The sequence below is a fragment of the Ranitomeya imitator genome, chromosome 6 (assembly GCF_032444005.1).
Source record: "Ranitomeya imitator isolate aRanImi1 chromosome 6, aRanImi1.pri, whole genome shotgun sequence".
Taxonomy (NCBI): Eukaryota; Metazoa; Chordata; class Amphibia; order Anura; family Dendrobatidae; genus Ranitomeya; species Ranitomeya imitator.
Genome location: NC_091287.1, coordinates 476,052,638 through 476,077,460, shown reverse-complemented (window position 1 = coordinate 476,077,460; position 24,823 = coordinate 476,052,638). Strand labels below are relative to the sequence as shown.

The 24,823-nt window shown below is 49.7% G+C and overlaps 1 protein-coding gene across 2 annotated transcripts in view; it reads right to left on the bottom strand.

Moving 5' to 3' along the window:
• Positions 1-24,177, bottom strand: part of E2F5 (E2F transcription factor 5) — a 51,090-nt gene extending 26,913 nt beyond the window's left edge. For both annotated transcript variants that reach the window (XM_069731551.1, XM_069731552.1), the window contains exons 1-5: positions 23,943-24,177; positions 20,794-20,903; positions 18,367-18,526; positions 4,429-4,474; positions 3,609-3,673 (exon numbers count right to left, since the gene is read on the bottom strand). In XM_069731551.1, coding sequence (XP_069587652.1) covers positions 3,609-3,673; positions 4,429-4,474; positions 18,367-18,526; positions 20,794-20,903; positions 23,943-24,056 — 495 coding nt within the window. In that variant the 5' untranslated portion in view covers positions 24,057-24,177. The remainder of the gene's footprint in view (positions 1-3,608; positions 3,674-4,428; positions 4,475-18,366; positions 18,527-20,793; positions 20,904-23,942) is intronic.
• Positions 24,178-24,823: the final 646 nt, after the last annotated feature.

Below are 24,823 nucleotides of genomic sequence, written 5' to 3'. Positions count from 1 at the left end.
TAATCTCTGTGGATGGGCACATGGTAATATGCGTCTCGTAAATCTAGAACAGTCATGAAACACAAGGGAAAGAGTATTCTTACGCAAGATTTTATTGTCTCCATTTTGAAATGTTGTAACTCTAGGAAACTGTTTAATTTTTTTAGATTGATGATCGTTCTGTATGATCCGTCCAGCTTCTTGCGGAGGAAGAGGGGAGAATAGAAACCTGTGCCTCTTTCCTGGTATGGGACTTCTTGCAATACCCCTTTCTGGACTAGGTTCAGAATTTCCTTCTGGAGAGCTGACTGTTCGTGTGACTGTTTTTGAGGCGTTATCCTGAAGAAGTTGCCGGGAGGGACACGAAATTTGAATTTGAGGCCTTCTCGTATAATGCCTAAGATCCAGGGGCTGTTTGAAATTCTTTCCCAAGCTGGAAGAAACTCGGCTAGTCTCTCTCCGACCTGGGGAATACCTTCATTGGGATTTTTTATTATCAGGAGGGGGGGGGGTTTGTTGAACAAGAAGCCCCTATTTTTATTTCTTCTGTCTTCCCATCCATCCTTATTTCCTTTTGGGGGTCTTCTCCGCATAAACTTTCTGTTCCGAAAGGAACGTCTATATGACTGGTTAGGGAACCCGGGGAAAGATTTCTTTTTATCCCCCGCTTTGTCGAGGATGTAATCTAATGTTGATCCAAACAGGAATTCCCCTTCGCAAGGTATTGAGCATAACTTGGTCTTCGTTTGCAAGTCCCCCGGCCAGCACTTTAGCCACAGGGCACATCTTGCTGCGTTGGAAAAAGAGGCCGACCTGGCTGCTAATCTCACTGAGTCCACCGAAGCGTCCGCCAGAAAAGCTGCTGCCCCTTTTATCATGGACACTGACTTTTGTATTGTGTCTCTTGAGACTTTTCCCTTTAGCTGGGAATCCAAATGTTCAAGCCATACCATTAGAGCACGGGCCGTGCAAGTGGCTGCGATGGCTGGTTTTAGACCACCTCCTGCTGCTTCCCATGAGTGTTTTAAGAAAGTGTCTGCTTTTTTATCCATCGGCTCTTTTAGAGTGCCCATGTCCTCGAAGGGCAGGGCAAATTTTTTGGAGGCCTTTGCTATGGCCACATCCAGTTTGGGTGCCTTGCTCCAGGATGAGCAGGCTGGGTCGTCGAACGGGTATTTTCTCTTGGGAGTCAAGAGAACTTTTTTATCCGTTTTTTTCCATTCTTTCTTGATTAAAGAATGAATCTTCTCATTTATCGGGAATACCCTTCTTTTCTTCTGTTCTAATCCGCTGAACATTATGTCCTGTGCTGTTCTTTTGGGACGTTCATCTACCAGACCCATGGTTGTTCTAATAGCCTTTACCAGTGCGTCTGTCTCTTCGATGGGAAAGCAACTGCGTCCCCCTTCTGACGATAGTGAAGAGGTCTCGGATGTTGATGAATCATTAGAGTCAGATGTTTCACTTTCCGATTCGTTTATGCTGGGTTCAGGAGATTTATGACCTGATCTACGTCTTTCCTTCGGAATTTTAATGCCTTTGAGGGCACTCTCCACCTGATTTTTTATTAATGTTTTCAGGTCTGATGCGAACGTCGGGGACTCCTCCTGAATGGTTTTTTCTATGCAAGACCCGCATAGCTTTTTTTCCCAGGAGGAAGGTAGCTCTTCCGAACATATCGCACAAACTTTGTGCTTTGATTTAGTTGTACACTTTCTTCCCTAGAAGAAAAAGTAATCTCGTATTACATTATTACTTTCACGTAGATCACTCACCACTTGTGAATGAGAGATACCGTCTCTGGCCTCGGGACTACATCCACTGGATTCGTCGCCGGTCGTGTAGATTTCCCAGAGACTTGGCTGCGTTGTGACCCTGAGCGACCACTGCTGCTGCGCTGCTGGGACGAAGCATTTCCCTTCCGCTGGTGTTGTGAACGCGGGTGCCGCTGCACCTGTAATTGCTCAGGTGACAGTTGTGCACATTCCTGTGCCTCTTGCTCCTCTCTACCACTCATAGTGGCTCCACTCTGCAGTTTTTCAACAAAGAGGGGATTTCCACGCTTACGCCTTAGGGAACGCTGTTTTTGAATCTGCCGCCGGCAGAAGCGACCATCTGCGCAGGCGCGCGCGTCACTTCCGGTTTCGCGGCACAGGCGTCCTATAGGGAAGGTATTATTGGGGACGCCTGTGCGCGCGATTTCTCGTTCCGCCTGCCCCCGCACTTCCGGTTTGGGCGGCGGTGATCGGCGGTGCTGTGGGGCGCTTCCGGCTCTAGCGTTCCTGTGCCCGCCATGGAAAGATAGCCACCGCTACCTCCATGTACCGACTAGCGGTACAGAGGCTGAATCGGTGACCGCCGTCACCTGCCTCCTTCCTCCCCCTTTTTTTTTTTTTTTCACGGGGAAGGCAGGCTCTCTTCACTGCCTTCCCCTGGCACACTCACCCACAGGGCCCGCCGACCCCAGCGGTGGTGCTTCAGGGTCGGAATAAAAGGGGGGAGAAAACCCGCTGCAACCAGCCGTGACAGGGCGCCCCCTGTCAGGAACCGAACGGCCAGCTCCCTGGAATCCCACGAAGAATCCTTCAGGTACGTGCTGTAGGTTCCCCGTCAGGGACAGGAAACCAACTGATGTGGGAGAGAGGTACGCCCTTTTTCATCTGTAGGTTTCCTGTCCCTGGGGGCGGACCCCTCTCTCCGTGGTGCCATCATGGGGATAGAGAAAAAAAAAAGCCATACTCACCTCTCTTGATTGCAGCTCCCGGCGTCTCGTTCCGGCGTCTCTGCGCTGACTGATCAGGCAGAGGGCGCCGTGCACACTATATGCGTCATCGCGCCCTCTGACCTGAACAGTCAGAGCGCAGACGCCGGGAAGACGGAGGCGCCGGGAAGATGGAGCGGCGCCCGGCGGCTGGAACGCGGACAGGTGAATATTACATACTTACCTGGTCCCGACGTCTGGCTCCCTCTGCCTGTCACAGCTTCTTTCTCTAATCAGCGGTCACCGGCACCGCTGATTAGAGAAATGAATACGCGGCTCCACCCCTATGGGAGGTGGAGCCGCCTATTTATTTCTGTTATGAGCGGTCCCACGTGACCGCTGAAGAGGGGAAGAACTGCAGCAACGAAGACCGTGGGACGGCAGGGGGAGCGCCAGGATCGCTGGGCCTAGGTAAGTATGCCTCAGCGCCCTCACCCGCCGACCCTGCCACCCACCTTGACTCGAGTATAAACGGTATGCCATGAAAATACAGTGTACACGGTATGTAGTATGGGTAGTACCAGAAGGCAGAATAGTCAGAGAACCATTTGTAAGCAAAAAAGAATTTCCTGATGGGCCATATGTTTAGGATGGAATGTAGAGTATGACCCAGTGATCCACAAGGAGCTAATAATGCCCAGAGCACAGAAGGAAAATTCAATAAATTATTAAACCTCTTCAAGACATATGACGGATATATACACCAAGTACAGTGGCTCTTTGTACATAATCTTCACTTTTTAATGTCTATGTTTTTCTTTTTCTTTTAAATCAATTGGTTCCTTAAAAAAATATTATTCAATTCGACATCTTGGAGTAATACTTAGTTGTTTTGTAGGTTTTCATTTTAAGAGGAGGTTGCACTCACCGTTTCTGGAATTGGAACTTCCAGCTGTGTCCCAGCAGGAGCCTGGATGGCCAGAAGTGTGTCACCTGCAAATATGGAAGGCAATATTAGCCCCTAAAGGACTCTACCCAAATAATAGCTATGGGTGACAAATGTGAGATTCCTGGGGTCTCAGATACTGCCCCTAGGGGCTTACATTTACTTTCCATCCTCTTCACAGGATAGAAATATTATGCACGAGGCCATTTAAAATAAAATTGCAGTTATGACTAAATACTGGAGCTCCAGGACTGTCAGGATTATGACCGGGGGTCACCTTTACCCAATATTGCCTGCACAACATACTGACGGATCAGGTTTCCTTTTAGCTGGTGTTACATAAACTTTTAAAAATAAGTTCTGGGCACCCTCACCCTTTTTTTACCTGTTGAAATTTTGCCTGAAAAAAAAAGCAAAAAACAAAATAAAAAAAACACTACAATGTGCGGTGACACCATATGGCCATAACCCTTGCACAATGTAACCCATTCAGTACCTTTACCAAATAAAGTAACAGAAAACCATAGGATTTGTGAGGCCGTTTCTCTCCAAGGAGAATGCAAATTTGTTTAATGGCCGATTATAGCTTTCTGCCCAAGGCATAGAACTAAGCGATCCCTGTATACATGACGGCCATATTACATAATATTTAAACACCCAAAACAAAGCCCCTCCAGCTCACAACCCCACACTATACAGACGGGGAGAAATACTGACTACTGTACATGAACGCTGGTGTATTATGGAGGCGCACAGACAATACGGCTTTACATTATTTGGTTACTACTAAATGCAAACTTACCATTAAAGCTATTACAGAGGTCATCGTGTGTTACAAAAGAAAATGTATGGTTTTATTAAGGAGGATAAACAAATCTACACAAAGAATGCATTAACCCTTCACCAATTGTCAGACCTTCTCTCCATCATCTTTTCTGTTACAGTAGAAGAGGGAATCTGTCAGCAGACATTTACCATTTAATCTGAGAGCAGTATAATGTATGAACAAAGACACTTGTTCCAGTGATGTGTCATTTACTGAGCTGTGTGCTGTAGTTTAACTACAATCAGTGTTTTATCAGCAGGTAATTATCACTACAGGACTAGGTGGCTTGTGCAGGCCAGGCCAGCAAATCTGTGTAACCCCGCCTCCACCAGATTGGCATCTTACTGTCAGTGTATGGAGGAATCTGTAAATGAGTGGTGTGGACGAGGTTATACAAAAATCAACTTTCCGCCCGTAAATCAGGTTGTTCTCATATTACATAGCAAAAACCTGCTGATAGATTCCCTTTATACTCCCAGAGACGATTATGATGGCTTGTAAGCCATGACCTCGACCAGTAGGCTTCTTTTATTCAAAGTTACACCAAAATTAACAAGCTAGCCTCACCCAAACAGCATCCTTTTGGCATATATTGGGACAGTAGGAACCAATAAATGGCATTGTAGCCATACTGGTTCATCTTATAAAGAACCAATGCATATTTTCCTAACAGGAGACTATAGCCAACATATATGAGTATATGAACTGTGTGCGCATCAGATTTTCAGAAACGACAACCAATGACTGACAGCTTCAAGGCTATGTTCATGCATTGTTTTTTTTTTTTTTTTTGCTGCTTTTCTTTTCCTACAGCCAAAACCTGATCTACTGGCAGTAAAAACTCTGCAGACAAAAATCAGGCTTTGATGGCTTTTTTTCTTTCTCCATTTTTAGGATCCCAAAGTTCAGCTTTGCTTCCACCATGCAAGCATGCCTCAAGGTTACCAATGCAGCATGTATGCGAAACCATAAAATATTTTTTGAAAAAAAAAAAAAAAAAAAAGCAACCAGATCAAATTATTTAGTGGAAATTATTTTTATGGCTGAAAAAAAAAAAAAAAAAAAAAAAAAAAAAGAGTATTCTAAACAAAAAAGTTCATGAAAAAATACACAATTGCAAATGTAAAAACAGCAGTGGGAGTTGAGTTTGTCAGGAATAGCTTACCTAAGACATTAGCTGAGCACTTTATAGGTCAGGCATTGTTTACTTTCACATTGGTCAGCCCGAGTTGGTCCAGTATTGTTCATTCACACACAATGGTCAGTCCTTGAGTTGGTGCAGTATTGTTCATTCTCACATTGGTCAGCCTGAGTTGGTCCAGTATTGTTCATTCTCACATTGGTCAGTCCTTGAGTTGGTCCAGTATTTTTCATTCTCTCACATTGGTGTGAAGACACCATTCTTATTCGCTATTGCTGCTTTTTTTTGCACTTACTCTTTGCTTTCTATGGGTGAAAAAAATGCAAAAACAAGCAAAGAAGTGACGTGCTGCAGTTTTCAAAAAAATCAGCAGTTTTCCAATTCAGTCACAAAAAAAAAAAAAAAAAAATGTATGCGGATTAGATTTACGAAATCTCATAGCTTTTGCTGGTACTGTAAAAAACAGCTTTTAATGTGCAGGAAAAAAATGCAGCAAAAACGCAACTTGTGAACATAGGCTAAATGTAGGGCTTGTTCAAATTGTTTTTTTTGTTTAAACACATACTGCCAAAACGGACCTGTGGTGTGCGCTTGAAATCTGCAAAATGCCAATTTGTCTTGCGGGTACCCCGACTGTTATGTGGATTTTCCCCATAGAATTGCACAGATGCAAAAACTGAACAGGTAAAATACACATATACGGTATATGTGAACAATGTTAGGCACACCGGCGCTCCCATATAGGTTACAGGCGCAGGTGCCTAAACTGCTGCTGTGCTCAGTCTGTCAGCACCAAGGAAAGGCAAACAAAATTACAACCAAGGTCACCGCGCTATCCTATAGAGAATAGAATAAGTGAGAAAGGACCGTTTCTATATAAACCTAAAGACATTGGAGCCAAAAAGATACAGCAGTTAATGCATATCCAATCTGCAATAGATTTTCTGATTACCAGTCACTGACAGACACTGATAATGTCAATCATGCCCCAGGAAAAAGAAGCACAATATGTCCCAATCACAAGAAAATACATATGTAAAAAAAGAGAACACTTACTGGTGTGACGTGGTTGCAGTGCCGCTACTTTGTCTTTTTTATATATCATAATATGCCGGCGAAGAATTCCTAGTGAGTGGGGACAATTGTGGCTTGAATCAAGCAAGTGTGGACGCTGCTGCGTGAAGCTCGCTAACGTGCAATACCTCCGTAAGTGCAGTCCTGAGTTGGAGGTTCAAGCGGCGATGCAGGGTCCCTTCTGGACTGATACCGCTGCGTACGCCAGGAAGACTGGACGGCGTGCCTCGGCCGAAGGCGCCGCTAGACTGTAGCGGTGTGTGAAGGGGGCTTGGTCTTGATGACGTCACCTAGAGCTGAAAGCATGAGCAGGGGACAGATGCTGAACAAGGCCAATTGCCAACACGTTTCGAAGGTCACCGGACCTTCTTCATCAGGGCTGCTGGTCCTGAATATCATCTGCTCCTTATATAGAGAGCCCACCCACCGCTATTAGTCAAAAAAATGATGATAAATGAACCTGGACATAGTCTTTAGGTTCATATAGATACGGTCCTTTCCAATTTCTCACTTATTCTATTCTGTATAGGATAGCGCGGTGACCTTGGTTGTAATTTTGTTTGCCTTTCCTTGGTACTGACAGACTGAGCACAGCAGATGTCTAGGCACCTGCCGCTGTAACCTATATTCAACGATTTTTTTGCGCCTAACATTGATCACTTTTTTATCTTTTCATCTGTGCTCACACACCTAGGCAGCTCCAATGGCCATTAGGGCACTTAAGTATGATAGGGATCATCGATAGACCCTTATCAAAGAACAATTCACTTTCAGTATCCCCCTTTCTCCTATTGATGAGCAAGCAAGGCATTTATTAAAATCACTAGAGAAACTCCTAGTTGTTGAAATGAGAGATTTGTGGGAAGTGGCCTCGTGGAGAAATATGTACAAGCCAATATTGCACCTAAGGGACTAGTGATTCACAAATCCTTTGCGGGTGATTTTGGGGATCCCCAGTTCCAGCAAGAATAGAACGATATGTTCACCAGTTTTTCGAAAAGAACTCTCCAATTTATTATAGATAAACGCAGGTCCAGATTGGACCAAACCAGTCATCAAATAACTATGCTCTTTGAACAGCTCAATGAATATGAAAACACGGCTGAGCTCCAAACTCTTACTGATAGTATATCAACTAGATTTCTTTTTCTTTTAATCATAGCCAAAAAAATAAGGAAATTTTATAGGGACAAGGTGCTCAATGTAAATGTAACTAATACGCCCTTACTTCAGGGGACCCAATCACCCCCTATAAGCATACACCAGACATCAAAGGATCTCTTGGTCCTAGATGACTATAACGTGACCCCACCTCAAAACACGATCAATCATTAGTTTTTTCAACATATACCAACACTAACTCTACCAAGTACACGCCCGTATCTATTACCAACAGAAACCAACAAAGTACCAGACCTCCTAAAAACTACTGGTATTGACAATACGGAGATCGATAATCTGTCATTTAACTTTAGCGCTAATGAGTACTCGGGGCAACTGCCAGAGTTACAAGATTCTCCTATTATTACAGGTAATCGATACGCCCAATTGTCTCCAGTTGAGGACACTAATGACACTCCTAAGCCGAGGTAAAAGCACCAAACACAATGGAGTTACTAACAATGAACATACAGACAAAAATATTTTTTTCGGGCAAACATTCCAAAACCAAAAGAGGTGGGGGGGGGGGGGGGGGGGGGGGGGAGTTACTCTCCAAAAAGAAAGTAACAAAAAAAAACCTCCACCCAAAAGATATTCAACCCGAGCTCTTATACACTCTCAAAAAGCGAAATGTCCCTTCTACTGAAAGGATTAAAATTTGCACCAACTGTAACGGCTAAACCTTCTAATTTATGTATCAGTATGAAACAATCTAATCTGGCCATCAAGAAATATTTTTTCAAAAAAGGACCGCAGGTCACTAGCTCCGGCACTCACGAGTACATACACACCTCGCTGTCCAATCCCTCCACATTTCACCTTGTACAAGAATATTCGAGTGCGTTTCGGGGATTTGAATCTATGGTCACGCGAGATATCAGGAAAATAAAGATAAAAATAGGGATTTTTGTGTGTACTCACCGTAAAATCCTTTTCTCCGAGCCACTCATTGGGGGACACAGGACCATGGGTTATGCTGCTGTCACTAGGAGGCTGACACTAAGCTGAGACAAAAAAGGGTTAGCTCCTCCCCTGCAGTATACACCCTCATGCTGGCATGCAGAGACCCAGTTAAGTGCAAAAGCAGTAGGATAATGAGAACAATATATCAAAAAACATTGGAACATAACATGTCAAACAACAGTCAAAGACTAAAAAAGATAACTAGCCGTAAGGCTACCAGGGTGGGTGCTGTGTCCCCCAATGAGTGGCTCGGAGAAAAGGATTTTACGGTGAGTACACACAAAAATCCCTATTTCTCCTTCGCCTCATTGGGGGACACAGGACCATGGGACGTCCCAAAGCAGTCCCTGGGAGGGAAACAATACAACCACGTAACTTCATGTACCATCTGACTACCAATGCGCAACGGCCGCCTGCAGGATACGCCTGCCAAGGGCCGCGTCCGCAGAGGATTGGATATGCACATTGTAATGCTTTGTGAAGGTATGCAGGCTGGACCACGTTGCGGCCTTGCAAACCTGCTCCGCTGATGCCTGGTGCCGGATGGCCCAGGAAGCACCCATCGACCGAGTGGAGTGAGCTCTAATCCCCGCCGGGATAGGACTGCCCCTGACCCGATAGGATTCCTGGATAGCAGATCGGATCCATCTAGCTATCGTGGATTTAGACGCCGCCAAACCCTTTCTGTGACCCTCCGGGAGCACGAAAAGGGCGTCCGATTTTCTGAAGTGTGCCGTTCTGGAAATGTACCTCCTGAGAGCCCGTACCACGTCCAGAGTATGGAGAGCCTTCTCGACCCTATGTTTAGGCTGCGGACAAAAGGAGGGAAGGATGATGTCCTCGTTAAGGTGGAAAGATGAGACCACCTTTGGAAGAAACGCGGGAGAAGGACGTAGGACTACCTTGTCCTGATGAAAGGCAAGGAAAGGTGCCCGACAGGATAGAGCGGCGAGCTCTGAAACCCTTCTGATGGACGTCACCGCTACCAGGAAGGCAACCTTCCAAGAGAGAACAGAGAGCGGAACGTCTTGAAGGGGTTCGAACGGCGGTTCCTGGAGAGCCCCCAGGACCAAATTGAGATCCCAGGTCTCCAAAGGCATCCTGTAAGGAGGAACAACGTGGGAGACTCCCTGAATGAAAGTCTTGACCTGAAGGTTGGTGGCGATCCTACGCTGGAACAGCACGGATAAGGCTGAGATCTGACCTTTAAGAGAGCTCAGGGCCAAACCGGAATCCAGACCGGACTGAAGGAAATTCAGGATACAAGGGATGGAGAAGCTGAGCGGAGGGAGCCCTCGGAGCCTGCACCAAGAAAAGAAGGTCTTCCAGACGCGGTGGTAGATAGAGGCAGAGGACGCCTTGCGAGCACTTAGCATGGTAGGAATGACCTGCTGAGAGAAACCAGCACGAGCTAGAATCCAGGTTTCAACAGCCACGCCGTCAAACGTAGGGCCCCTGAGCTCTGATGGTAGATCGGTCCTTGGCAAAGTAGGTCTGGGCGGTCTGGCAACCGCAAGGGGACGTCGGCTACGAGCTGAACGAGCTCCGCGTACCAAGCGCGACGAGGCCAGTCTGGGGCGACCAGAATGACCGGGCCTCCCTCCGTCCTGATCTTTCGGATGACCTTCGGCAGTAAGGGAAGAGGAGGAAACACGTATGGGAGTTGAAAATGATGCCACGGAGAAATTAGCGCGTCCACTCCTATGGCCTGGGGATCCCGAGATCGAGCGATGAAGTTGTGGACCTTGGCGTTCCATCTGGATGCCATCAGATCCACGTCCGGGGTCCCCCAGCGAAGACAGATCTGGTGAAAAACTTCTGGGTGAAGTTCCCATTCCCCCGAGGCAAGGCCCTGGCGGCTCAGGAAGTCCGCTGCCCAGTTCTCGACTCCCGGAATGTGCACCGCCGAGATGGAGTGGTTGGTCTCGGCCCAACGAAGGATGAGAGAGACTTCCCTCATCGCCGCCCTGCTGCGGGTACCCCCCTGGTGGTTGATGTAAGCCACCGCCGTGACGTTGTCCGATTGGACTCTTATTGGGTGACCCGCAAGCAGAGCGTGGAAGTGAATCAGAGCAAGTCTGATAGCACGAATCTCCAGAATGTTGATGGGGAGGCTGGATTCCCGAGCAGTCCAACGACCCTGGGCCGAGTGGTGAAGAAACACCGCCCCCCAGCCAAGAAGACTGGCGTCGGTAGTTACCACTAACCAGCGGAACGGGAGGAAGGACTTCCCCTGGAGAAGAGATGGTCCCAGGGTCCACCAAATGAGAGAATGTCTGACCCGAGGAGACAGGGGACAAGGGAGGTCGAGAGAAAAGAGACTCCTGTCCCAGTTGTCCAGCAGAGCCTGTTGTAAGGGGCGGAGATGGAGTTGAGCGAAGGGAACAGCTTCGATTGCCGCAACCATCTTTCCCAGGATCTTCATGGCGAACCGAATGGTTCGCGGGCGAGGATGGCAGAGTGTACGGACTCCCTGCTGGAGCGCTTGGACCTTGGACCGAGGAAGCAAAACCAGCCCCCTTGAAGTGTCCAGGATCATTCCCAGAAAGGAGATCCGACGGGAAGGAACGGGAGATGACTTGTCTAAGTTGATCAGCCAGCCCAGGCGAGAAAGCGAATCCAGGGTAATGTGGACGCTTGACTCGCAGGCCTGAAACGACGGGCCCTTTATGAGGAGATCGTCTAGGTAAGGTAATACGACGACTCCTCGAGAGTGAAGAATGGCCATGACAGCCGCCATGACCTTGGTGAACACCCTGGGCGCCGTGGCGAGACCGAAGGGCAAGGCTGTGAACTGAAAATGGTCCTCTCGAATGGCAAAGCGAAGGAACCTCTGATGAGGCGGGAAGATCGGGATGTGAAGATAGGCATCCTTGATGTCTATCGAGGCCAGAAATTCCCCTCTTTCCATGGAGGAGATGACCGATCTGAGCGATTCCATCCTGAAGTGCCGGACTCTCACGCACCTGTTCAGAAGCTTCAGATCCAAGATGGGACGAACGGTCCCGTCCTTCTTTGGCACGACGAAGAGGTTTGAGTAGAAGCCTCTGAACCTCTCGTGTTCCGGGACCGGCACGATGACCCCGCTCTGGCGGAGGGAGTGGATGGCGCAAAGAAGGGCGCGCGACTGAGCTCCCGAACTGGGAAGACGAGAGGGGAAGAACCGAGTGGGAGGGGGAGAGGAGAACTCTATCTTGTAGCCAGACGATACCAGATCTCTGACCCATTCGTCGTGAACGACGGAGAGCCAGGCTTGTTGAAAAAGGAGTAGACGACCGCCTACTCTTCTGGGATCGACTGGCGCTGTTCCCGAGTCATTGAGAAGGGAATCTGGGAGGTCTGGAACCTCTGGTTCGGGGCTGCCTCGGTTTCCCGCGCCAGGAGGGATTAGGTCTGAAGGATGGACGAACGTCTCTGTCTGCGCGGGCAGAGCGGTCCGATCTGGGAAGGCCAGAGGGATTGGACCAGGCAGAGTTGGTACGAAAAGGCCGAAAACGAAAGTAAGGCTGGCGCTGGAAAGCCACCTTGGGCCTCTGTTGGGGAAGAAACTTGCTCTTTCCCCCCTGTGGCGTCGGAAATAAGCTGGTCAAGCTTTTCGCCGAAAAGACGCCCGCTTTGAAAAGGGAGAGAAATCAGGGATTTTTTAGAGGAAGAGTCTGCGCGCCAATCTCTGAGCCAAAGGGCCCTTCTAATAGCGATGGCGTTGGAAGCCGCCGAAGCAGCGCAATTTGCCGCGTCGAGGGATGCGAACATAACATAATCGCTGGCCATGGCTAGCTGCTTAGCCAGGTCCGCCATCTCCGAGGGGAGGTCCTGCTCATTAATGGATTTCGCTAGGGCATCCGCCCAGGAAACCATAGCCTTGGATACCCAGGCCGCGGCGAAGGAGGGAGACAGGGACGAGCCAGAGGCTTCGTACACCGAGCGAGCTAGAGAGTCTATCTGGCGTTCGGTGGGACTCTTAATTGAAGCGCCCTCCGGGACTGAGAGAAGAGTCTTAGAAGCCAGGCGCGAGACCGGCGGATCTACCGTGGGGGGATCCGTCCAGTCTTTCACGAGATCAGCTGAGAAGGGATACTTGGAAACCAAGACCTTCTTACCCGTGAAGCGCTTGTCTGGGTGTTCCCTGTGACGCCTGACTATGTCCAGGAAGGCTGGATGAGAGGCAAAAGCCTTGTGAGAACGCTTGGTTCTGGAAAAGGAGACCGCATGTTCCGGAGCGGAATTAGAATCGTCATCCACCTTTAGTGCGTGATTGACTGCTACGATGAGGGAGTCAACCGTGGCTCTGAACTCCGGAGCCTCCGGATCCAAAGAAATTTCAGACTCATGTTCAGAGTCCTGAACGCTTCGAGCCAAAGAGGGTGAGCGAGAGGTGGAGCTGCCAGAGTCTGAGTGACGAGGAGAACGCTCCGGAGAGGTAGTACGGGTCCGTTTTCTGGACGACCGTGCCTCTTTAAGAGGCGAGCGGCCCCTGCTGGCCGACGATTCCCCTGCTATGGAGGGATCCCTTAGCACCTGTAGCGGATTGCCCCGTTCCCCGGGAGGATTTTGAATGGACTTGATGGCGTTAGCTAAAAAATCCACGGACTGAGAAAGCGAGGCGACCCACGGGGGGGGGGGCTAGGTACTCCAGGGTCGGCGGCGGTGGAGGGCTCCTGGGCACATGGGGCATCGCAGGCAGAGCAGAGGGGAGAGCTTTGAGGCCTGGGAAGAGGGGCCTGGCAGGTGGTACACGCAGAAAAGAAGGTTGTATGCACCTTAGAAGATTTTTTAGACCTTGAATGCGACATGATGCTAATGCAGACAAAATTACAGGGTCTATATAGAGGTGACCAGTGACTGAGAGGGCGCTGCAGAGGGGAGCTAACGATGTCTCCTTACCCCGGTCCTGTGTCCCGCTATCCAGGAGAGACGAACTGCTGGGGTGTTCACTCTGAGAGGAGGAAGCCGGCTGCACGTGGACCACTGACGCACCAGAGATGCGACAGGCAGGAGCTGCGGCGCTAAGGAGAGGGACCAAGATGGCCGCCGAGATCAGGAAGAGAAATCTCGGCGGCTGTGAGAAGCGCCAGGAGCGGGGGGCGGCGCCACAGACACTGGCTGGAGTGGGCGGAGCTTAGCGGCGGCGACCAGCGGCTAGGCCGAAGCCGGGGACTAAATTTGCGGCCTCGGCCCGGCGCGCGGTCGCGAGCGCCGGAAAGGGACAGGGACCGCCCAAAAAGCCTGCAGATGGAGCCCAGGGATGAGGAGCCCTCCTGACCGCCGGCGACACACCCCCCCCAGTCCCCCCACCGGGCACTTACCCTGAAATGGAGGGGAGAGGGAACCATGGTGCCATATATAGGAACGGTGCAGGGGTTGGGAAGCCTTCTATCCACCTACCCCACATGGGGGGTGGAGAGGAACCATCCACCACCTGAGTCACAAGTCACATTGGTGATGCAGTGTGGTCTGCACGGACGCCACTGGGATAAAGCCACTGTACAGCCGAGGGTAGAACCTGGTGGACAGGGCATATGTCCGGCAATAAAAAGGCCTGGCTGCAGAGGAGGATACTGGAGGTAGGAACACCAGTGCTCGTCTGTATAAGGGGAGATCGGGGCCCATTAGGGGAGAAACCGTCGCCCAAAAAAAGGGACAGCTCAGGCAGTGGCTCCCACGTCGCAGGAGAGGATACGGTGAGGTGAAACTCCCGTGCTCGCCTGTTGTTGGTTCGGGGGAGATCGGACCTTAGAAGAATCCGTCGCCCCCTTCGTCCGGAATAGATGAAAAAAGAGAGAAAAAATCAGTGTGCCTCCTACGGACACTAAGCTTAAACTGGGTCTCTGCATGCCAGCATGAGGGTGTATACTGCAGGGGAGGAGCTAACCCTTTTTTGTCTCAGCTTAGTGTCAGCCTCCTAGTGACAGCAGCATAACCCATGGTCCTGTGTCCCCCAATGAGGCGAAGGAGAAAATCCAAAATATACTCCTTAAAATTTAAATAACTTGGAAAGAAAGGCCCTGATGGACCTCCAAGAAAACAATGGTATTGTCATACGCCCAGCAGATAAAGGGGGGGTATTGTGGTCCTTAATCGGACTGCATACCAAAAGGAATCTGGTAGACTTCTGAACGATGAAATTACTTACAGAAAATTAAATAGTGACCCTACTGAACGATATGTGAAAAATCTTAACATCTTAGCATCACGAGGTAAGTCTTTGGGCATCCTAAATAAGAAAGAATTTCAATTTATTTTGAACAAAACCCCCAGTGTGGCAGTATTCTATTACCTCCCTAAGATTCATTAAGACGAAACGCTCCCACCAGGTAGACCAATCATCTCGGGCATCAACTGCTTTGACATCAAATCTATCACGCTATGTCGATACACACCTTCAGAAATGTATGTCTATCATCCCAGCTTACCTCAAAGATACTAGTCAGGTGCTCCAAATACTGGAAAAAATACAGTGGGAGAGTGACTTCATTTTGGGGACATTAGACATTAAGTCACTATATACGGTGATCAGTCACACTAAAGGTTGTGAATCAGCGGAGTATTATCTGAATAAACTAGATATCTACAAGGAAACTCAGATTCGGTTTATTGTAGAGAGTATTCTATTTATTTTAGAACATAATCATTTTATTTATGACGGCCAGTTCTATCTCCAGACATGGGGAACGGCCATGGGTACCCGCTTCGCTCCCAGCTATGCGAACCTTTACGTAGTTAAATGGGAGGAGTCACATATTACCCTTAGAGAAAGCCCCAATACTGGTCTTGTTATGTGGAGACGGTTCATTGATGACGTGTTATTTGTTTGGAATGGCCCCCAATCTGAACTAGATGCATTTATTGTTAATCTTATCTTCAACGATTTTGGGCTGGAATTTACGGGCTACTACTAGCAAAACAGATATTAACTTTTTAGACCTTAGGATTTTCATCGAAGGTAACCAGGTGTTAGCAAAATGCCATTGTAAGACAGTGGATTCCAATGGTTTTATTGATATAAATAGCTGTAATTTACTCGAGTAAGGCGTAACTGTACAAAAATACAGGATTATGCAACTGAAGCAGAGTATCTAACGGGCCAGTTTCTAGATAAAGGTTATCCTAAGGACCTGCTTGAAGCAGCTAAGAAGGAGGTGGGTGAAACATCTAGAGATGCTCTGATATATAAAATAAAAAAAAGATGCATCTGTTCCAACTAGCATTCCAGAACAAATCTATCAGTTACCTATTATCACGCAATCCCATTATGGATATAAACAATTTACTAAAATTATCCATAAGTACTGGCCAACTCTCCAGTCAGATAAAGTGATAGGCGAACTGTTACCAAAGCATCCAAAATTTGTGTTTAGAAAATCGCGGACAATAGGGAATATTTTAGCCCCGACAATCAGCAAGGGTTCTATTAAAGGAACATCCTCAAAAATCCCAGGCTTTTCGCCATGTGGTACCTGTTCCTGTTGTGTCCGCAGAGATTTAAAAAAAATAAGACAACTGAAATTTTTTAATTTTAATGGCACTCAGGAATGTGAACTTAAAGACTACATATCATGTTGGTCATCAGGACTAATCTACCCAATTAAATGTCCTTGCAATAAAATTTACGTAGGCTGCACAAAACGCAGGCTTATTGACCGACTGAAGGAACATTTTAACAATATAGAAAAAGGCTTTGTTGGTCATCCCCTCTCCAGGCATTTCAGGGAGCACCACAGGAAGGGTTGACATTTTGTGGTATTCAGGTGGTGCACAAGAATGAGAGAGGAGGGGACTACATAAAATTAATGTCCCGCACGGAATCCAAATGGATTTTTACGCTGGACAGTTTAGCCCTTAGGGGCCTCAATCATGAGGGTACAAAGAGAGTACAAAGGAGGGCAACAAAATTAATAAAGGGGATGGGAGAACTACAATACCCAGATAGATTAGCGAAATTAGGATTATTTAGTCTAGAAAAAAGACGACTGAGGGGCGATCTAATAACCATGTATAAGTATATAAGGGGACAATACAAATATCTCGCTGAGGATCTGTTTATACCAAGGAAGGTGACGGGCACAAGGGGGCATTCTTTGCGTCTGGAGGAGAGAAGGTTTTTCCACCAACATAGAAGAGGATTCTTTACTGTTAGGGCAGTGAGAATCTGGAATTGCTTGCCTGAGGAGGTGGTGATGGCGAACTCAGTCGAGGAGTTCAAGAGAGGCCTGGATGTCTTCCTGGAGCAGAACAATATTGTATCATACAATTATTAGGTTCTGTAGAAGGACGTAGATCTGGGGATTTATTATGATGGAATATAGGCTGAACTGGATGGACAAATGTCTTTTTTCGGCCTTACTAACTATGTTACTATGTTACTATGAGCTAGAATTATATGCTTTTAAATAATAACTGAGGTATATTTTATTGAATAAATTATACATTTTGTATTCACTCTACTGCTCATAGGAGCAAAATTTTATTTTTGTTTTTCCTTTCTCCCTTTTGTTTTTGGTTGGATTTCACTGCCTACTGGGTCACCCAACTTCTACCATAGAGTATGGGCGCACATTCTTTGTAGGTAAAGAAATCCAATCTTTAGTCTAGTTTAGTTTAATTACACGTAAATTTTAAAATCTTTTTAAATAAATTTTTTTAACTTAATAAAGGTCTCATATCTGTATGTTTTATATTTTATATATGTTTTAACAAAAGATGCATAATGGGATATAATAGAGGTTAAACTCCAATTCAAAGGGGGTTTTACACCAGACAACACAACTTATTTTCAATGCAAATCCAGCCATATCTAATTCACAACTAGGCTTTTATTCCTTGTAATTGAGGGTTTGTCCAGGTTCATTTATCATCATTTTTTTGACTAATAGCGGTGGGTGGGCTCTCTATATAAAGAGCAGATGACATTCAGGACCAACAGCCCTGATGAAGAAGGTCCGGGGTGACCTTCTTCACGTGTTGGCAATTGGCCCTGTTCAGCATCCGTCCCCTGCTCCATGCTTTCAGCTCTAGGTGACGTCACCCAGACCAAGCCCCCTTCACACACCGCTACAGTCTAGCGGCGCCTTCGGCCGAGGCACGCCGTCCAGTCTTCCTAGCTTATGCAGCGGTATCAGTCCAGCAAGGGAGGACGCTCCCCGGACTTCTACGAACCCTGCATCGCCGCTTGAACCTCCAACTCTGGACTGCACTTACGGAGGTATTGCACTGCTGTATCTTTTTGGCACCAAAGTCTTTAGGTTCATATAGAAACGGTCCTTTCCAATTTCTCACTTATTCTATTCTCTATAGGATTGCGCGGTGACCTTGGTTGTAATTTTGTACACTTATATATGTGTATTTAATGCGTTTCCTTCCGCTATAGATACAAATCTGAACACTTTTTTATAGCCCCCAGCACTTGTAATATAACAATGTAAAGTTATCTTGAAGTTTTCCCTCTGATAGAAATTGATCTAATACGTTCCCCTCTCTACACAGTGGGGAACTGGATGTGCAGAAACTGTGGTGGTCCCCACCCTCCTAGTCTGTGACTATACGTTTTCTTAGGACTGCAGCCAAAAAGGATATGTTTGGTTCCCGGAGTCGTCGATCACATTTTTGATGCTCTGCTGCAGCCACACTTTCTGCTGGTCCAGCTCCTTCTCCTTCAGCTCCAGATCTCCGATTTCTGTTTTAAGATTCTTCAGTCGATCCAGGATTTCTTTTGTGTTGCACCCGGCACCAACACCCCTTACAAAGAAAGGAAACAAACTCAGATCACACTAGCTGTAAAATATCAATGTTGTTACTGCAACCGCTGTAAAAAAAAAAAAAAAAAAAAAAAAAAAAAAAAAAAATCGACAAAACATAAAAAATTTAAAAAAAAAAAAAAAAAATCACATCTGTTACACCCTTTAATTCTTACCTTTCTTCCCTCTAATTTCTTAGGTCTCCCCCATCAGTCATTATCCACCAAAAAATGAAACGGACCCTTAGATAAACCCATGCATTTTCTTCTAGATTCGTTTTAGAAAAGGTACAAAAAAATCCCGTAACCCAGAAAATTAACAGAAACAAAATGATCTCCCGCACATTGTTTATTTCTTGGTTTAGTGTCACTTTGAGGCTACATTCACACTATCAGTATTTGGTCAGTAGAATCATAGAATGATAGAGTTGGAAGGGACCTCCAGGGTTATCGAAACCAACCCCCTGCTCAGTGTAGGATTCACCAAACCATATCAGACAGATGTCTGTCCAGCCTCTGTTTGAAAACTTCCATTGAAGGAGAACTCACCACCTCTCGTGGCAGCCTGTTCCACTGATTGATCACCCTCACTGTCAAAATGTTTTTCCTAATATCTAATCTGTGTCTCCTCCCTTTCAGTTTCATTCCATTGCTTCTAGTCTTTCCTTGTGCAAATGAGAATGATGATCCTTCTACACTGTGACAGCCCTTCAGATATTTGTAGACAGCTATTAAGTCTCCTCTCAGTCTTCTTTTTTGAAAGCTAAACATTCCCAAATCCTGTAACCGTTCCTCATAGGACCTAGTTTGCAGTCCGGTCACCATTCTGGTTGCTCTTCTCTGAACTTGCTCCAGTTTATCATGTCTTTTTTTTTTTTTTTTTATATGTGGTGCCCAAAGCTGGACACAGTATTCCAGATGAGGCCTGAGCAAGGAGTAGAGGGGAATAATGACTTCACATGATTTAGACTCCATGCTTCTCTTAATACATCCTAGACCTGTGTTGCCTTTTTTTGCTGCTGCATCGCACTGTTAACTCATGTGCAGTCTGTGATCTATTAGCATTTTTCACACGTGCTGTTGCTTAGTTCTATTTCTCCCATTCTGTAGATATAATTTTCATTTTTCTTGCCCAGATGTAGAATCTTGCATTTCTGCTTATTACATATCATATTAGTCGCTGCCCATTGTTGTACCTTATCTATATCCTTCGGAACCCTTTCTCTGTCTTCTGTAGTGTTAAGGTACCTTCACACTCAGCGACGCTGCAGCGATACCGACAACGATGTCGATCGCTGCAGCGTCGCTGTTTGGTCGCTGGAGAGCTGTCACACAGACAGCTCTCCAGCGACCAACGATGTCGGTAACCAGGGTAAACATCGGGTTACTAAGCGCAGGGCCGCGCTTAGTAACCCGATGTTTACCATGGTTACCATCGTAAAAGTAAAAAAAAAAAAAAAAACACTACATACTTACATTCCGGTGTCTGTCCCCGGCGCTGTGCTTTCCTGCACTGACTGAGCACAGCGGCCGGAAAGCAGAGCGGTGACGTCACCGCTGTGCTTTCTGGCTGGCCGGCGCTCACAGCCAGTGCAGAGAAGCACAGCGCTGGGGACAAACAGCGGAAGGTAAGTATGTAGTGTTTGTTTTTTTTACTTTTACGATGGTAACCAGGGTAAACATCGGGTTACTAAGCGCGGCCCTGCGCTTAGTAACCCGATGTTTACCCTGGTTACCAGTGAAGACATCGCTGAATCGGCGTCACGCACGCCGATTCAGCGATGTCTGCAGGGAGTCCAGCGACCAAATTAAGTGAAGGACTTTCTGCAGCGACCAACGACATCACAGCAGGATCCTGATCGCTGCTGCCTGTCAAACTGAACGATATCGGTAGCCAGGACGCTGCAACGTCACAGATCGCTAGCGATATCGTTCAGTGTGACGGTACCTTTAGCCATCCCTCCTAGCTTTGTATCATATGCAAATGTGATTAGTTTACCTTCGGTTCACTTATCTAGATCATTTAGATATTTTACATCAGTATCTGTAAGGCAAAAAAAAACCAGGAGTGGGTGATAAATACAGAAGTGGGGACGTGTTTCTATTGTACTTTTCTTCACCTGGTTTTGATTCACAAATATTGACCAAATACTGAACGTGTGACTGTGGTCTAAAACTGGGAAAGGCACAGGTCCTTTATTAAACTCCCTTTTGTGGCAATCAGCTGTGAGCCGCCAGATGAGGGATTTCCCCATCAGATATTACTTACTTCCACTGGATGCTGTTCTTTGACTTCTTCTCGATCAAACCAATTCCTTCCAAGACATTTGTTATATCGTATATTCTGCGCTTTTGTCTCACAGCCAGAGTATCAGCAGCCTGAAAGACAGAAGTAGTCAGTGCATTTCTGCAATTCTCACTAAGGGCTCATACAGACGACCGTAGATTCTCTCATCCGAGGGATTTGCAAATGACACTGATCAAACTGACTAGCGTGTGGGCAGTGTGCTCAGATTCTCTCCGATGAATACAATTTCTATATCTTGTCTATTGTGTCAATACTGATCCCACTGGACCTGATTGATCTATACGGGGGCCGGCCACAGTTTGGATGAAAATACTGTCAAATCTTATTGTTAGCCAGTGGCCAATCACATCTTTGTACTGGTGAAATGTCCACTCTAGTCTGGGAAGAGCGAGAACGGCCGCACTGTATAGATGGCTGCAGTAAGCGTGCGCGGGCATTCAGGTGATGGAGCAGCGCTGGGCTCAGTTGGGGGGGTCTAGGTGCAGGGGGTTATGCCTTCCCCTTAGAGGCATAGATGTATAGACTAGGTATTGCACCCCTGGGTCATTATCACTGCATGAATGAATAGTGCACCCATTCCCATCTTAATTCTTGTTCCCCTTAGAGGCAATCAACATGTAAAATCAATGTCTAAAGTTAACAAATAGTCGCATACAATAGCCCGAGGACGGATGTACAGATTTCATACAAAAAAAAAAAAAAAAAAACTGCTACTGTCCAGTTCGTCTGAAATAAAAAAAACAATTTGCTTCCAATTTAATGCATAAAAAAAAAATCAAAAGCCACAGTAATGTAAGCAGCGCCTCTGTAGGGATCACTTTCATACAAAAAAGCTACAAAAGTGTGAACATGCTCTAAAAGTGTGCGGCTCTGCGGACATTATTTCCAGTGCAGACCCCCCCCATGTATCACAGATGGCAGCACTCACCCACAGGGGGTGCCCTCGGGCTCCCCCCCTCTCGGGCTCCCACCCTCCCCCCCCCTCACCCACAGGGGGCGCCCTCGGGCTCCCATCCCCCCTCTCAGGCTTCCATCTCCCCCCCCCCCCCCACAGAGTGGCGCCCTCGAGCTCCCACCTCCTTCTCAGGCTCCCATCCCCCCTCACAGGCTCCCATCTTCCTCTCGCCCACGGGGGGGTGCCCTCGGGCTCCCACCCCCCTCTCGGGCTCCCATCCCCCCTCGCCCACAGAGGGGCCCCCTCGGGTCTCCCATCCCCCCCTCGCCCACAGGGGGGCACCCTCGGACTCCCATCCCCCCCCCTCACCCACAGGGGGCACCCTCGGGTTCCCATCCTCTCTCTCAGGCTCCCATCCCCCCTCACCCACAGGGGGCGCCCTCGGGCTCCCATCCCCCCCTCACCCACAGGGGGGCACCATCGGACTCCCATCCCCCCCTCGCCCACAGGGGGGCACCCTCGGACTCCCATCCCCCCCTCGCCCACAGGGGGCACCCTCGGGTTCCCATCCTCTCTCTCAGGCTCCCATCCCCCCTCGCCCACAGGGGGGCGCCATCGGACTCCCAATCCCCCTCACCCACAGGGGGGCCCCCTCGGGCTCCCATCCCCCCTCGCCCACAGGGGGCACCCTCGGGCTCCCATCCCCCCTCGCCCACAGGGGGCACCCTCGGGTTCCCATCCTCTCTCTCAGGCTCCCATCCCCCCTCGCCCACAGGGGGGCGTCCTCGGGCTCCCATCCCCCCCTCGCCCACAGGGGGCGCCCTCGGGCTCTCATCCCCCCCTCGCCCACAGGGGGCGCCCTCGGGCTCCCATCCTCTCTCTCAGGCTCCCATCCCCCCTCGCCCACAGGGGGGCGCCCTCGGGCTCCCATCCCCCCCTCGCCCACAGGGGGCGCCCTCGGGTTCCCATCCACCCTCGCCCACAGGGGGGCGCCCTCGGGCTCCCATCCACCCTCGCCCACAGGGGGGCGCCATCGGACTCCCATCCCCCCTCACCCACAGGGGGGTCCCCTCGGCTCCCATCCCCCCCCTCGCCCACAGGGGGGCACCCTCGGACTCCCATCCCCCCTCACCCACAGGGGGCACCCTCGGGTTCCCATCCTCTCTCTCAGGCTCCCATCCCCCCTCGCCCACAGGGGGCGCCCTCGGGCTCCCATCCCCCCCCTCGCCCACAGGGGGCGCCCTCGGGCTCCCATCCCCCCCTCGCCCACAGGGGGCGCCCTCGGGCTCCCATCCCCCCCTCGCCCACAGGGGGCGCCCTCGGGCTCCCATCCCCCCCTCGCCCACAGGGGGCGCCCTCGGGTTCCCATCCTCTCTCTCAGGCTCCCATCCCCCCTCGCCCACAGGGGGGCGCCCTCGGGCTCCCATCCCCCCCTCGCCCACAGGGGGGCGCCCTCGGGCTCCCATCTACCCTCGCCCACAGGGGGGCGCCATCGGGCTCCCATCCCCCCTCACCCACAGGGGGTCCCCTCGGCTCCCATCCCCCCCTCGCCCACAGGGGGCACCCTCGGACTCCCATCCCCCCCTCACCCACAGGGGGCACCCTCGGGTTCCCATCCTCTCTCTCAGGCTCCCATCCCCCCTCGCCCACAGGGGGGCGCCCTCGGGCTCCCATCCCCCCCTCGCCCACAGGGGGCGCCCTCGGGCTCCCATCCCCCCCTCGCCCACAGGGGGCGCTCTCGGGCTCCCATCCCCCCCTCGCCCACAGGGGGCGCTCTCGGGCTCCCATCCCCCCCTCGCCCACAGGGGGCGCCCTCGGGTTCCCATCCTCTCTCAGGCTCCCATCCCCCCCCTCGCCCACAGGGGGCGCCCTCGGGTTCCCATCCCCCCTCACCCACAGGGGGCGCCCTCGGGCTCCCATCCCCCCCTTGCCCACAGGGGGCACCCTCGGACTCCCATCCCCCCCTCACCCACAGGGGGCACCCTCGGGTTCCCATCCTCTCTCTCAGGCTCCCATCCCCCCTCGCCCACAGGGGGGCGCCCTCGGGCTCCCATCCCCCCCTCGCCCACAGGGGGGCGCCCTCGGGCTCCCATCCCCCCCTCGCCCACAGGGGGCGCCCTCGAGCTCCCACCTCCCCCTCAGGCTCCCATCCCCCTTGCCCACAGGGGGCGCCCTCAGACTCCGGGCGCACGGGGACAAGGCACCGCTCACTCACCACCTTCAGGTCCAGCACTCCGTCCTTCGCTTCCTGCAGGAGGGACACGAATTTACTGGTGAGGAGCCCCAGACTCTTCTCATGTCTGCTGGACACCCCCGCCGGCTCCGCCATGTCTCCCGCCGTGATACCGGGGGCAGGCCTGTTCAGCCCGCCCGCCCCCCTCTACCGGGGTAACACCGGGGACTCGACACGCAACACGCGGAGCACCACGAGAGTCGCGATTACACGGGAAGTGACGTCTGAGCGCAGTGTTGCCCTGGAGACAGAAACCTGCACAGTGACATAGTTTAAGGAGGCGCAGAGGCTCACGTGCGGCCATATTGGATGAGGGCAGGAGCGCGGTAACGTCGTGCTATACAAGCCTGTAGGGATATTTACACCCTCCATATTCTGGAGGAACAATAGTCTCCCGGGCACCGGCGGCTTCTATAGAAAAACAGAACACGTCCTGGATGATTCGTATTAGTAACTGGGCAGTTTCCCAATTCCAATATGGCGTCCGAAGTTCTCAGAAGCTTGTGCTCTATGGTGATGACGTCAGGCAGCAGCCACCAATCAGGGTGTGAGGTCCAGTGAGGAAATGGTCATCTATTGGCTGAAGAAGAGAACAACACAGAAGCACGTGCTGTGCAGGACGAGGAGCCGCCGCCGCCGTGCCGGGGTTATGTGTGCGGGGTATTCACGGAGGCGGCAGGAGAACGGACGGACACCGTGAACTACGCGAGTCCCGGGGCGGAGCACGAGGAATGGCATTAGATTGATTGTGCTCTCGCTTCCTCCGTAGACGGAGCCCTGTGAGGCCTGGGTTATGTCGGGCGAGCTGAAGGTTTCAGTGACGCCATTCGTTTTATCATGTAATATCCTAAAATAATGGGGAA